This window comes from Podarcis cretensis, assembly GCF_951804945.1.
Source record: "Podarcis cretensis genome assembly, chromosome: 5".
Classification (NCBI taxonomy): Eukaryota; Metazoa; Chordata; class Lepidosauria; order Squamata; family Lacertidae; genus Podarcis; species Podarcis cretensis.
This window is the reverse complement of record NC_137174.1, coordinates 66,405,887-66,418,663: the sequence shown is the minus strand read 5'-3', so window position 1 is coordinate 66,418,663 and position 12,777 is coordinate 66,405,887. Positions and strand designations below refer to the sequence as shown.

Here is a 12,777-nt window from a genome sequence, read left to right as displayed (position 1 = left end):
GCTAATCTGAGCTTTCTACCTCTGAGCTCTCTGTTCTACTACCCGCAATGCACACCTAGTCCTGGGAGGGGGGTGGTCAGGAATGCTTTCCAAGGACACTGAGTCTGTCAGCTGTCTCTCCCCTGGTGCTTCTTCTCCCTGCCCTCTGCAGCCTCTGAACTGTGCCCTTCTGCAAACCATTGTTCTAAATCTATACTGTCCTGTTCTGAGGAAGGTTCAGGAGAAGGTCCTCACCATTCCTCCTCACTCCAGCCTCTGACATCATCTGAGGCCTAGCAATAGGTTAAGGCTGAAGCAGATTCTAAGAGCATTATGCACCTCCCATGGGGCCTGAACCCAGGACTTGTTTAGCTAGGATGAAACTTTAGTTAAGAGATTTTGAGCTGAAGGAGTCTATTGGAGACACTTTTGATGCAGATCTAATTACTTATTATAATTCCCTTCCTATTCTAGAGCAATCGTGACAGAATTGGATTTGTTAAGATACAGATTTCTAAAAATAGGAGAACAATTTCCTTTCTTGGTAACTCCAGGAAGTGTTTCATGGATTATGTATTGGTATCTCCCTCAATAGAACCTCAGCCAGCTTGGTCAAAATCTTCGCAAAAATGATAGATTCTGACAAAAACCTTCTCCCTGCAAAAAAATATAATTTTATGCAGTTAACTAGCAACCTCTAATCATCAGAAGATGGGAGGCACACAAAGAAGGTTGAACAACCTTTTTAAAATGTTCTAACAATTCCCCAATTCTTGTTCAGCCTTTTCTATCTAGTGACAGAAGTGTATTTGAAAATGCTTAAGGGGTCCTTGATAAAATAATTGCTTTGGACTGACATTTAAAGTTTCTCTCCTGGAACCTTGTGGGCTAGAGTAACGAATTATATTATTATTTGGCTTTTATTACTCCCCCCCCCCCCAAAAAAAATTTGATATTCTGTGCTGGCAAAAGCGTAGTCCCTAGAGTCAAATCCTCCTTCACTACAGGGATATTATTCACATATTATTCCTTTAGTTAAAACACATTTGAAAGGGAGGCTATTGGACGCTTAGTTACTTCCGTTTCAGTTTACCTAGATGTTAACATTCAAACGTTGAATAGTATTTATCAGCAAAATTTTCAAGTACCTTTGTTTCAGGGTAAGCAGATGGATACTCTGCTTTGTATGAATGATTGTTGATGCATCTTGAATTTCAGTTTCCTAAAGCTAAATTTGTACTATGTGAAGATTTTTAACTCACAAATTGGCTCTGGCCTATGTGGGTGAGCAGAAAACACTCTACTACTAGTAAGGCAAGCCTTTAACTGTATTGTCTTCGTGGTATTAAATATGATAGGAAACCATGCCTTTTACTCCAATTGAGGTCCTAGTGAGGGCCTCATGTTGTCATTTTCTTTTTTTTAAATCTGAGGTTCATAAGTTTAGTAGTAGGGTTGAAATTGATCATTATTTGTCAATTCTGCTATATAATACAAAGGTGTGATCTCAGGTATGGGGCCCGTGGACAAGACTGGGGGGAAACAGCCTGGTGAGCCTAATCTTACCTGTGGGATGAATGTTCCCTTTGCCTGCCTTAGAGCTATCTGTGCTGTTGGCCATGATTATTGACAGATATTAGACTTTTCTTAAGAGTAGCTGCTGGACTAGACGATGTTCCACATTCAGTCTTATTTTGTCCTTTCTACTTAAGTTTCCTATTTTATTGGGATTACACTCTGAAACCAGCAAGGGAAAGATATGGTATTTGTTGCCAGAGACTGACCTTTCTGCAATGTACGGTATATGGTGTCTCCTTTTGCACTTGGTGATAGAAGGATAAATGGGAAAATGCTTTTGGAGATAGCTAAAAATTGTCATGATGATGCCCTTATTTGAGAGAGAGAGAGAGAGAGAGAGATTGCTTGTTTTTCTTATCCCTTGTTTTTTATCCTTGAGTCTGGCTTTTATTTACTATATTTTACATTTTTCTTACATGGCTGTGTGGATGAAACTTCAGTACCAAGTGTTAATAAGAGTGGCTGTGAGCAGGATTGACACCTGCATTTGTCTACTCTTGTGTAATGTAGTGTAGTGTAATGTAATAGTGTAATGTAAACAAATAGCATTATGTATGCTTTTCCTAATTCATACGCATTTCATATTAACTTTAGTATAGAATAATAATGAAGAAAGATGAGAAATTTAAAAAATACAATGCTTATTCTGACCTAGTTATATCCCTTCACAAGAATGCATGTTTGTAGCTCATGGCACTCTGCATCTTTAGGTTTCAAAGGATAGATATCAGTAATAAACTTCCATTAATTTGCCTTTATGTGTAAATACATCTGCTATTCAGTGGTTTACACTATAGGGTATGGACCTTTCACGTGGCTGTTTTGAAAAATGTAGAGATGAAAAGAGAACCTTGCTCAGTCCCTTTCTGTCCCTTCGGGCACGGAACTTCAGTCACTTTCTGCAAGTGGGGAGAGAGTGTTTGTTGGGTATAACTTTTGTTTCGCGGCCCCTGTCCAATGACTTCCCAGTACACACAAAATTACTGCTCTCAGATTCTTTGAATGCAGTCCAAACAATTCATTCAGAACTCTTCATTAAAGTAAAATCTCAGCTCTCACAAGCGCACATTTATGCATGCACATCCCCAGGCTACCTGCTTTCCTCTCCTCTTCAGAGAAGCAACCAACAACACTCAGCTCCAAGGAGCTGGTTCAAGTTCACAGAAATAATTTGTCACACATGTGTTTGGTATCAGCAGGGGCACTCTTCGATCAGCCTAATTAGCTGTAGTGATGGAGAAACAAAATCCAAACCATGTGGCAGATCTTTCTCCTAAAGTTCATGTAAGCCTCTTCGAGGCAACCTTTGTCCCTTCTAACCCCCCACCCCCCCAAAAAAAAATCTATATGTAAAAGTTTCCACATCGTTAGTCAATCCTTATCCCTTCTCCCTACTTTGTCAACAAACTTGCACTCTCTGCTGCATTTTTAGCAGGGAGTGGGCTTGCTACAGTTCCCAACCAGCTTGATACAACTGGAATGTATAGATTGCTGCCTCCAGATGTAATCTGAAGTGAGTGGGAACAGCAAGAAATATTCAGGGCAGCCTCCTAGGCAACTCCCCACTTTGAGGTGCATTTGCCTGTTTTAAGAGGCCATGTCATTAAAGCTTAGCCTAACACGATAGTGCCAGAAATCCTTCCATTTTAGCTACACTTTTGATACTGAGTTGTACTGTGTCACAGTTGTCTATACTGCATTTGAAAGATTAGAGGAGAGTTTGGGCATGGAATACCATGCCATGGCCAAGCTTGTGAGTATCCAAACCAGAGATTGCTGGAGGGGGCCTCAAAAACATCCTTTCTCATCTCCTGAATATGCAATTAGACTTTAGGCTACAAACTTTGCCTTGGTACCTAAATCTGGTTCCTTTTCAGCAGCTCTACTCTATTAATCAGCCTCTGATTTGCAGACCAACTTACTCAGTGAATAATTCACCCCTGAAACTGGGCATCTTCGTAGCGCTAAGGACTAAAATAGACAGTATACTCCATGCGTGAAGACATTTAATGTGCCTGGATGATTGCTATTTAAATAGCAGCTATAAGGATAGGGAGAATTGGGACTATGGGTGTTTAACCCTCCCTGAACTGTAGTCAAGATGAAAATTGCTCTCCCCCAAACTGTTATTCACCTCCTGGGGCAAACAAGAGCTTGGGGTGATTTCCAGTGGAGATTACGCAGCACAAAGGGAAATGTAAGGATGACAGATGGTTGGTTCTTTAATCATATATCTTTATCACACGAGGGGAGAGAGGCAACTTGTTTTGCTCAGTCTCCAAAATACCCAGTGGTTTCCACATTTCCAAATAATGGATACCACCAATGAGGTTTTTCTTTGTTTAAAGCTTATCTCTGAAATACACCCTTCCACTTTGCTGTAACACGAAGTTGTCCACATCTCTGTTAGTCTTGCATTACGTTATTCATTCATAAGTGCTGAGCACCAGGTGCTGCCATCCGTCGGTGACTCATAGGCCAGATATAAATAACAAGAACCTCCAGAACAGCACAGAGGGTAAGGAGAGGGAAGATTGTTCCCGTGAAGTGCTTGTTCTGATGGAACAATTGCCCTAGCACAGGCATGTTCAGCTCCCAAGAGACTGCAATCTACTCCCACTATAAAAACACTGGCAGTGATCTACCCATTGGATTGACCAAAGTTGATGAGCTTTTTTTGGGGAGTCAGACCCAAAGTTGTTGAGCTTTTTTGGGGGGGGCACAGCTTTAGTTGTTGAGCTTTTTTGGGGGGGGCACAGCTTTGGCTTGTTGTTATTTAATGTTGGAGCAAGTGTGGTCCAATAGAATAGAAGGTTGAGCTGTCATCCTGTGTGCTTGGATTTAAAATCTGTCAGCTGCAACTATGTTGTGTGACTTTGGGCAAGTTTTTATCTTTCAGCACCAGAAGTGCCTTCTGTGTGGTATAAAGTTTCATGTTTGCAACTGTGCCTGTTTATTTGCCCAATTCCTCATCCTGAACTGCCTTCCTATCTTTTCTTTCTTTCTTTTTCCTTTTCTTTTTTGGAAACCCAATTTTCTAGTACTTTATTTGCCCATAATAAAATACAATGGGTATCCCTTATTGCCATTCTTAAAATAGTGTAAGGATAAAAAGAAAAAAGATATCCAAGGTACAGTCATACCCCATGTTACGGACGCTTCAGGTTACATGAAGTACTGGAACAGGTTACTTCCTGGTTTTGCTACTTGTGCATGTGCAGAAGCATTAAATCTTGCTTTGCGCATGCGCAGAAGTGCCAAATAGCGATGGCACCTGTGCAGATGTGGCACTTTAGGATGCGAACGCTGCGGGTTGCAGGCGTACCTCCGTCACGGTTTACGTCCACCACCCGTGGTTCCACTGTATTGCTTATTCAAGTTAATATTTTGATCCGCCAGCTGTGAGATACTATACTACATTGCTGACCATTCCAGATATCTGTCGCTTATTATATAACCCCTGGATATGTGTATGGTCTGTATTAAAATTGTACTGCAATGCCTCAGCTAATGGGGATGTGCCATCTCCAGCAGATGTCATCTTCCCTAGGAAGGGTTAACACTTGCCAGGCCCAAGTGTTAGGAAAGGCCAGGCTTGGCATTTTCTAGAAGTTATTTATTGTTCATCTTTACTGGATTTTTCTAGCTGTAGAAATGAAGAGGGTGATGAATATGATGTTTTTCTGTTATGGCAAAACAGCATTACAAGCATTTATCTCTGCAAGCATAAAATAGCCTTGTGTGCCGTGCCCCTGAATTCCCCCATGCACAACCCCTTTCCCTGGGTTGGAGGAAGGGGAGAAGCCAGTTAATGAGTTCCAGAAGATCAGCTGTAAATGGCCAGGGAGGGTAATTCATATCAAGCTCATAAAACTCTTTATTGATGTCTCCAGAGGGGAAATCCGGATGTGGCCGTTTATTTATTCTGGATTTTGCTTCTCTCTCTCTCTCTCTCTCTCTCTCTCCAACCTCCCCCCCCCCCCCCCATTTAATGTTTTCTTCTGGTAAGTTTTGCGTGGCGTTTTAAAGGAACAGAATATCCCATCACTCCAACAGCTATTGGGAAGCTTTCTCCCTCTACACAGCACAATGCCACTAACTCTCCCCACCCTCAATTCAATTCTGCCCCTCTCTTTCCCCTCCCCATAGGAGAGCCTTGCTTCTTCCGGCATTATAGTTTGCTCTTTTTGGATCTGGATCTCAATTCTATCCAAGATGGCTAGACAGCTAAAGAAATGTGGTGGAGTAGGACAGGCTGGATTTGCCATGCTTTTCCTTAACCCATATTTTTTTTAAAGGTAGAGGTGACACCTTCAGATCCGGTGGTGGTTTACTTAAGGCCAGCTAGCATGTAAAGACACTCGAACTCAGGACGCAAGGGAGAAACATGCTAAGAGGAAGGCACGCTTGGCAAATCCACACCGTGATCAACTCCCACTCGGAAACCAATGTCCCCACTGTGGAAGGACGTGTGGATCCAGAATTGGCCTCCACAGTCACTTACAGACTCATTGTTAAAACCATGTTTATGGAAGACAATCTTACTCAGCTACGAGTGATCGCCAAAGAAGAAGAAGAAAAAAAAAGATCATAGAAGCTGGCAAAGAAGTATAACTGACATTTGGTGTTACCTTCCTCCATTTGTGTTAAACTTTTGGAAAGCACCCACAGTTAAAATCTATGAGCTTCTTAAGCCTTCAGCAAAGTGTCTAGCTTAGGTGGTTTTTAAAACAATTAGGCAAATTCCTGCAGGATGGGTCCAGCAGTGTCTATGGACCATAGCAGCTGTAAATGCAACCACGCGATTCCGCCGCAAAGTATCTCTGATTAACAGGTGCTGCAGGAAGCCCACAGAGAATGGAAGACTCTCTACTGGACTCTGTGAGTTTTGCGGTATTCTGTTGGAGGCAGAATGTTGGACTATATGGATACTTTGCCTGACCCATCAATTGTAATGTTTCAGGCTAGACAGTTCTGTCATCATCCTTGAAGAAGTACAAGGATGTGGGCTTAAACCCGATGTTCACATGTTTCTGCTTTCTTTCATAAAATGCTGTAGCCTCCCAACATTTCAAACAGGTCCCCTGATAAGGGTTGGAAGGATCCATCAAGTCTGGTTCCCTCAGTTTCTCATTTTTCCAGTCTTAAATTTCGTTTTCCACATTTCTGCAATGAGTCATGAATTTTCTTTGTAAAATCCACATGAAAATTTTAGTGAGGTTGTCTTTTAGGAAGCACTTTTTCATATGCAGTTTTGACTGTTGTGCTGATTTTTGGAAGCAGTTTCTCCTAATACAGTGGAACCTCTGTTTTCGAACGTAATCCATTCCAGAAGACCATTCGACTTCCAAGGCAATTTCAAAAATGGAAGCAATTACGGTACTTCCAGGTATTCGGTGTTCGGGTTCCAAATTGTTCGGATTCCGAGATGCTCAAAAACTGAGGTTCCACTGTATGTACATTTTCACAATCTTTTTTGGGGGGTGGGGGGATACCTGCCTCACAAAATTTGGATAAGTGCAAATTTTGAAGGATGGTTATGTTTTGGTTCCCGTAGAGTTTTAAAAGGTGTGAATCTGATAAATACAGCTTTAAGTGTGAACTGAATCAGATTTCTCCCCCATCCTACATTTCTTTTGTATATAATAACCTTGGGATTTATATGGGCCACTTCCATGGGGTTAATAGGATGAATAGACCACTGTTCCTTCAGCCCCAGCCAGTATGGTCAGGCATTGTTGGAGCTGCAGTCTCAAACATCCAGGCAGGGGCAGTGGGTTTGTAGAAGGCTAATGTATCCTTTTTTATCCATGTACCACCAGCATCTCTATCTTTGCATAGGACGTTTCTTTTTTGTGCTGCTTTCCTTCACCAAACTTGAATTATTAATCATTTTGGTATCTTGCCTGTTCACTTCAGTAGATCATCTCTTCAATCATACCTGTATCCAGTTATCCATCCCATTCACACCCACAGATAGGCTGACCCTGTGTATGTTTACTCATGCAAGAGGCAAGTATTCTTGCATTCAGTGTGGCAGGAAGGTTTTCACAGGACTACAGACTGAATGTGCCTTCCATTAATCTTTCTGACAATGACTCTTCCTGGCCTGGCCATTATTCACAGTGATGTGGGCACCTCAGGCAGCAGATACTGGGAGAAGTGACGTGGTGGAGGACAATACTCTGCCCTGATCCATCACTGATACTGAAGTAAGATTCAACTGTCAGCCCACTTGGCTTCTGTACATAGAGCAGGATGGCCATCTTGTCCTTTGCCTCGGGCAGCAAAATATATAAGGCCGGCCTTATTCTCTTTCTCCCTTTTTTAACCCTACAGTCCAGAATAACCATTTCACAGCCGCCCCCCCCCCCCGTATCCGTTCCTAATGAAGTTGGTGAAGGCATCTTCGCCATCATTAAATTCTCCCTCATCCTCATTCTTTCTCATTTCTGGCTGTTCTTTTGGCATTTTCCTGGGAAGTCATTCTTCCTTGACTATATCTGATATCTGAAGAAGTGTGCATGCACACGAAAGCTCATACCTAGAACTAACTTAGTTGGTCTTTAAGGTGCTACTGGAAGGAATTTTTTTATTTTGTTTTTCCTTGACTATAATTAGTTTTATCTGGAGATGACTGCCCAGTGTTGAATTTGCAGTGTCCCAAGCACAGCGGAATGATGAGGAGTACGTGCCACATACTCTATAGTACTTTATTTACACTTCAAAGCTGGTAGATTACAGAAAAACATCTTGCCTCTGCCAGAGCAGAGAAAGCATCCTCTCTCCTCTGAAGCACGGAGAGAACTCTAGTGAAAAACAGGAAACCAGTGTACGTCACATCCAGTCTCCTTTCCCGTGGGAAAACCCAACAGCACAGACTGTGGAATGTAAACACCTGTCTCGTGACAAGCACTTCGCTGCACAGTGAAGAGAGCAGAAACCAACACCCAGCACTCTCCACATTAACACCAAATTTGCAGCGTCAAGTGCGACTTTTAAGCTCACAGGACAAATTCAAGGTGTTGTGTATTGGGGACTAATTTTAGAAAGAAAGAGAAGACAAAACATGATTCTGCAGTTGTGTCTGACCTGGAGCTAACTGTGCTGTTTTTTGCAAGTGCCAAACTGAATAAGTATTGTGGCACTTAATTACATCCCCGTCTCTTCAAGGAAGTTTAATGGTTTCAGCCCAGTGGTTGCCCTCTTCTTCACAAACCTTAGCACCTTCAAACTTGTCAGGATTTCCCCCAGATTTTCCCCAGGTATGTGGAGAAAAAAAGCATGTAATGGCAGTATCTGAGCTGTGCCAGGTACTGGATAAGGGATTGTGGTGTCTCCTCTGCAGGCAGAGCATGAGAAATTTAGGAAGGAAGATGACACATTTAGGCTGAGTCATATGAGGGAACAACTGGACCGGTCCCTGAACAGCCTGCAACAGGAATTGGAGGATACCCTGAGGCAAAACGAACACCTGCAGGTCAGCAAGGACTTACTGAACCTGGAAGGGGAAAGGCAGGAGGACATGAAAGGATCTGGTCTGAAGGGACGTGAAGCGGTAGAAGGCACATGCTGAGGCTGAGCAGGGTGATATGGAAACATGAAAGAGTGTGGGTGCTGTGGATGCTACCTGGTGAAAGGTTACACATATTGTGGAGACTAAAGGGATGGGGAGAGGAGGGCAGCTGAGCAGGTTCTTAATTGTGCCCCTTCACCCTAACAGCAGTTTTCCACCTGAGCTTAAAATACACTGGGGACCATAGGCCTGAGAGCATGTTCCAGCATCTACCTCTGTACTGGACTGATCCTCAAAGGGCCGATTATGTTGGTCTCCTTGTATGGGCTTCCTAGTCTTGCAATGAGAGGAAACATGCCTAAGAGCTCCAGGGGATCATTTGACTAAAGCAAAAGTATTCAGCAGGTATCAGGATCACAACCTCATGAGCTGGACCCAATTTGTGTGCTCATTCTAGGCCAAGATTGCAGAGCTGGAACGAACACATGCTCAACAACTGATGGCTCTAACATCCCGTCATCAGCTAGACATGGAGTTGGAAACAGAGAGGCTTCACAGTGCACAGCTCCAGTCCGAACGTAAGCTGGAGTCACGAGAGAGAACTCACCGGCAGAGAGTGAAGAGCTTGGAGGAGCAGGTAGAGTGGAGAACTAGACTGGATATTTCTGTTCATGTCCAAATTCCCCAGTGATGCCCAGCTTCTGTGACCAGAATTTATTGTGCAAATCAAAAGGGTTTTGCAAAATTTTGTAATGGTATTTGGAGTTTTGAGGCGAGAACTGGGGTGATGGTTGGAAGAAGAGGGAAGAACTGGGAGTATGGGCATTTTTGAAGTCAAAAGGGCGAGGACAGTGAGGAAAGAGAAGAATGCACCACTGTTTATGGATTCCTCCTCCCAAATGCTTCCTGGCTCTCTAGCGCAGAATGCACTAGAGTCCAAGAGGTAATTTCTAGTGTTGAACAGCAAAAATCCATAGAGCACAAGCTAACCTGTGAGGACTAAACAGCTCCATGGTTTTCTTGTACCAACAGCTTATACTGCTTGTGAATCTGGGATATGATGCAGTGGTGTATTGCTTTCTCTGCCCTGGAGAAAGAGAAGCTGGCTGGTTGCTTAACCCCTAAACCAGATAAGGGGTACCATTATGAAACCATTTCACACACTGCTTTTCTAAATTATGAAAGAATCAACTTGGCAAATGTGTGTTCAGCTACCTGCATCATGCAAGTGCCAGAGAGGTTGGGATTGATGGGCTGCGTAAATGATACCAAATGCTGTCATACAGTGTGTAAACTAGCCCTTCAGATTTGACAGCGTAACAGTTAGAGGAGGGAGGTTAAGTAGGACTGCAAGAGAAGTAGGGGAGGTGGGGAGAGATCCGATTTAATCTACTGTTCAACACAAGGCCTTCTCATCATGAGGACAATAAGAGCACCAGACTCTTCTCCTGCTTCAATTTAATAATCCTTGGTAATAATAATTGTGGATATTTTTCTCAGTCATGCTGCTGCCCTAAGAAAAAGAATATGAGTATGAACTTTCCTCTCTTGAGGTCAAAACTACATGTTTATACTAGCTTTATGCTAGCTTCCTAGCACCCAGAAAGAGAAGGCCAGCAAGTGGACAGAGGTGAACAGGCTTCTGCTATCTCTCTAGGCAGCGCCATATGCTCTGGACACCATAAGCAGTTTGCCAGGGTGCCCACACAGTGTGAGCCAGAGAGAAGAATAGTGGTTTAAATAGTGGAACAGAACAGAATAGTGGTTTATATGAATGTAGCCCTATTTGTTGACATGTGTTTCCCCAGGTGAATGCTCTGAAAGAGCAGCTGGATCAAGAAGTGAGAAGACGACAAGCCTATATGAGCCAGAAACTTCACACTGCGAAATGATTCAGAAATGAACATTGTGCCCTGATCCCCGACAACCAAACACAGAACCAGCCTTCGGCAGAATCCTCGCAGCTCAACGATTGGATTTATCAATCTCCTGCGTAAGGGTGCTCATCTGATTCATGGTCTGAGAAACCAGAGCTCCTGGACTAACAGTGCTAGGAAGTAATGTCTCCCCCACCCAAGGAGCAAATACCCTGAAGACTTGGAAGGCACAGTCAAGACAGCAAATGACTAGGCAGCCTGCAGCCAAGAGGAAACCCTGCTGTGGGGGCAGCTGTTCTCTCTAAGATGCTTGAAACCCAGGGCACTGATGCTTAACTAATTAATTTAGGACATTTGACGAGAGCATTCTCTGTTGTTTGGTTTTCTGGGTAGAGTATCCCTGCGTGATCCCCGTAAGGTTTTATATTCAGGCTGTACAAATTGGAAAATTCCACAGCCCAGATAGGAGCATTTATTATTGAAATACCTCTGCATTTCCATCACTGACCAGGTTATTTTATTCTCCCTCAGGGTTTGAAAGTTGCTGTCAAGTCCTTCCTGGTGCCTCGTACTGTAGCCATACCTGTTTAGTCAGTGGTATCCATGGTGGTGGCGGCTGTCTGCCAATGATGTCACCGATCCATCTATCACATGCCCTTCTGCAAATGAAGGAGGCAGGTATTTCTGCTGCCATCCAGATCACACTGTGCTATAAAGAGAAGTTTTGAAGCAGAGGGTGAACCACACCCAGGGATTGATCAAATCCTTTGCTGTGTCTATGAACATCAAGCCATTTTCATGGTGGCAGGTGGCTGAGATTAGCTCAAAGCCAAGCCATCTTATGACTTGCTGGCCCCAAGACATGTCAGAGTGTTAACATTCAACATTCCACCCACTCTGCCGGCTGACAGGCTCCAAGGAAATCCCTTTAGGAATCAAACTTTGGTTTCCTTGGTGATGACAGGGAACCATCTTGGAGCTGCTGCGAGTGTCACCTGTTAGCATTGTTCCACATTTTTTCCTCATGAATGTTTGTTTTTCCAAATGTGGTACTGCGAATTATTAAAAATAAAGAACCACTTCCTAAAGAAACCGAGGAGAGCAATTTCCACTGTGCTAATATATAAATACTGCACATTCTGTACTGGCTTATTTAATATTTGTCATGTAGCCCTGAAACTTACCGTTTTAAACAACAACAAAAGAGTTTTGTGGCACCTTTTAAGAGTAACAGATTTACTGCAGCATAAGCTTTCATGCCAGCTCCAGTGGACGGTAATTCACAAAAACATAGGCTACAATTAATCTGTTAGTCTTTCAGGGGCCATAAGATTAACCCCATCCACTACAGTTCCCCATGGCTGCTCTTCTGAAAGCTGTATAAAATAATTGTCCTCCTTATCATAGAGTTGGAAAGGACCCCAAGTCATCTGGTCCAAACCCAAGGCAGGAATCTCAACTAAAGCATCCGAGACAGACAGGTGGCCACCCAACCTCTGCTTTAAAAACTCCAGGGAAGGAGAGTCTACAACCTCCCAAGGGAATCCATTCCACTGTCAAACACCTCTTACTGTCAGAAAGTTCTTCCTCATGTTTCATCAGAATCTTCTTTCTCCAACCTACCAGTGTTGCATATATTTGGGGGGGAAGTGTTCCAAAAATGAATAGCTTCATAAAGAATAGCGTACAAAAATGCATAGCGTTGTTTTCAAAAATGTGCCTATTAATCATTTTTGGGGAGAAATTCTACTAAAATGCTGGTGAATTTTTATGAGGTTTCCTTAAACAACAAAAATCACAAATCACTGCAGAAATGTGGGAAACTGA

The 12,777-nt window shown here is 43.0% G+C and overlaps 1 protein-coding gene across 5 annotated transcripts in view; it reads left to right on the top strand.

Annotated features, from left to right (window-relative positions):
• The window catches only part of CROCC2 (ciliary rootlet coiled-coil, rootletin family member 2), a 91,645-nt gene extending 79,343 nt beyond the window's left edge, over positions 1-12,302 (top strand). For 4 of the 5 annotated variants that reach the window (XM_079977408.1, XM_079977412.1, XM_079977410.1 and 1 more), the window contains 3 exons: positions 8,906-9,037; positions 9,531-9,710; positions 10,882-12,302. In XM_079977408.1, the coding sequence (XP_079833534.1) occupies positions 8,906-9,037; positions 9,531-9,710; positions 10,882-10,965 (396 nt within the window). In that variant the 3' untranslated portion in view covers positions 10,966-12,302. The remainder of the gene's footprint in view (positions 1-8,905; positions 9,038-9,530; positions 9,711-10,881) is intronic. The other variant, XM_079977409.1, reaches the window with a different exon arrangement.
• The last annotated feature ends 475 nt before the right edge of the window (positions 12,303-12,777 follow it).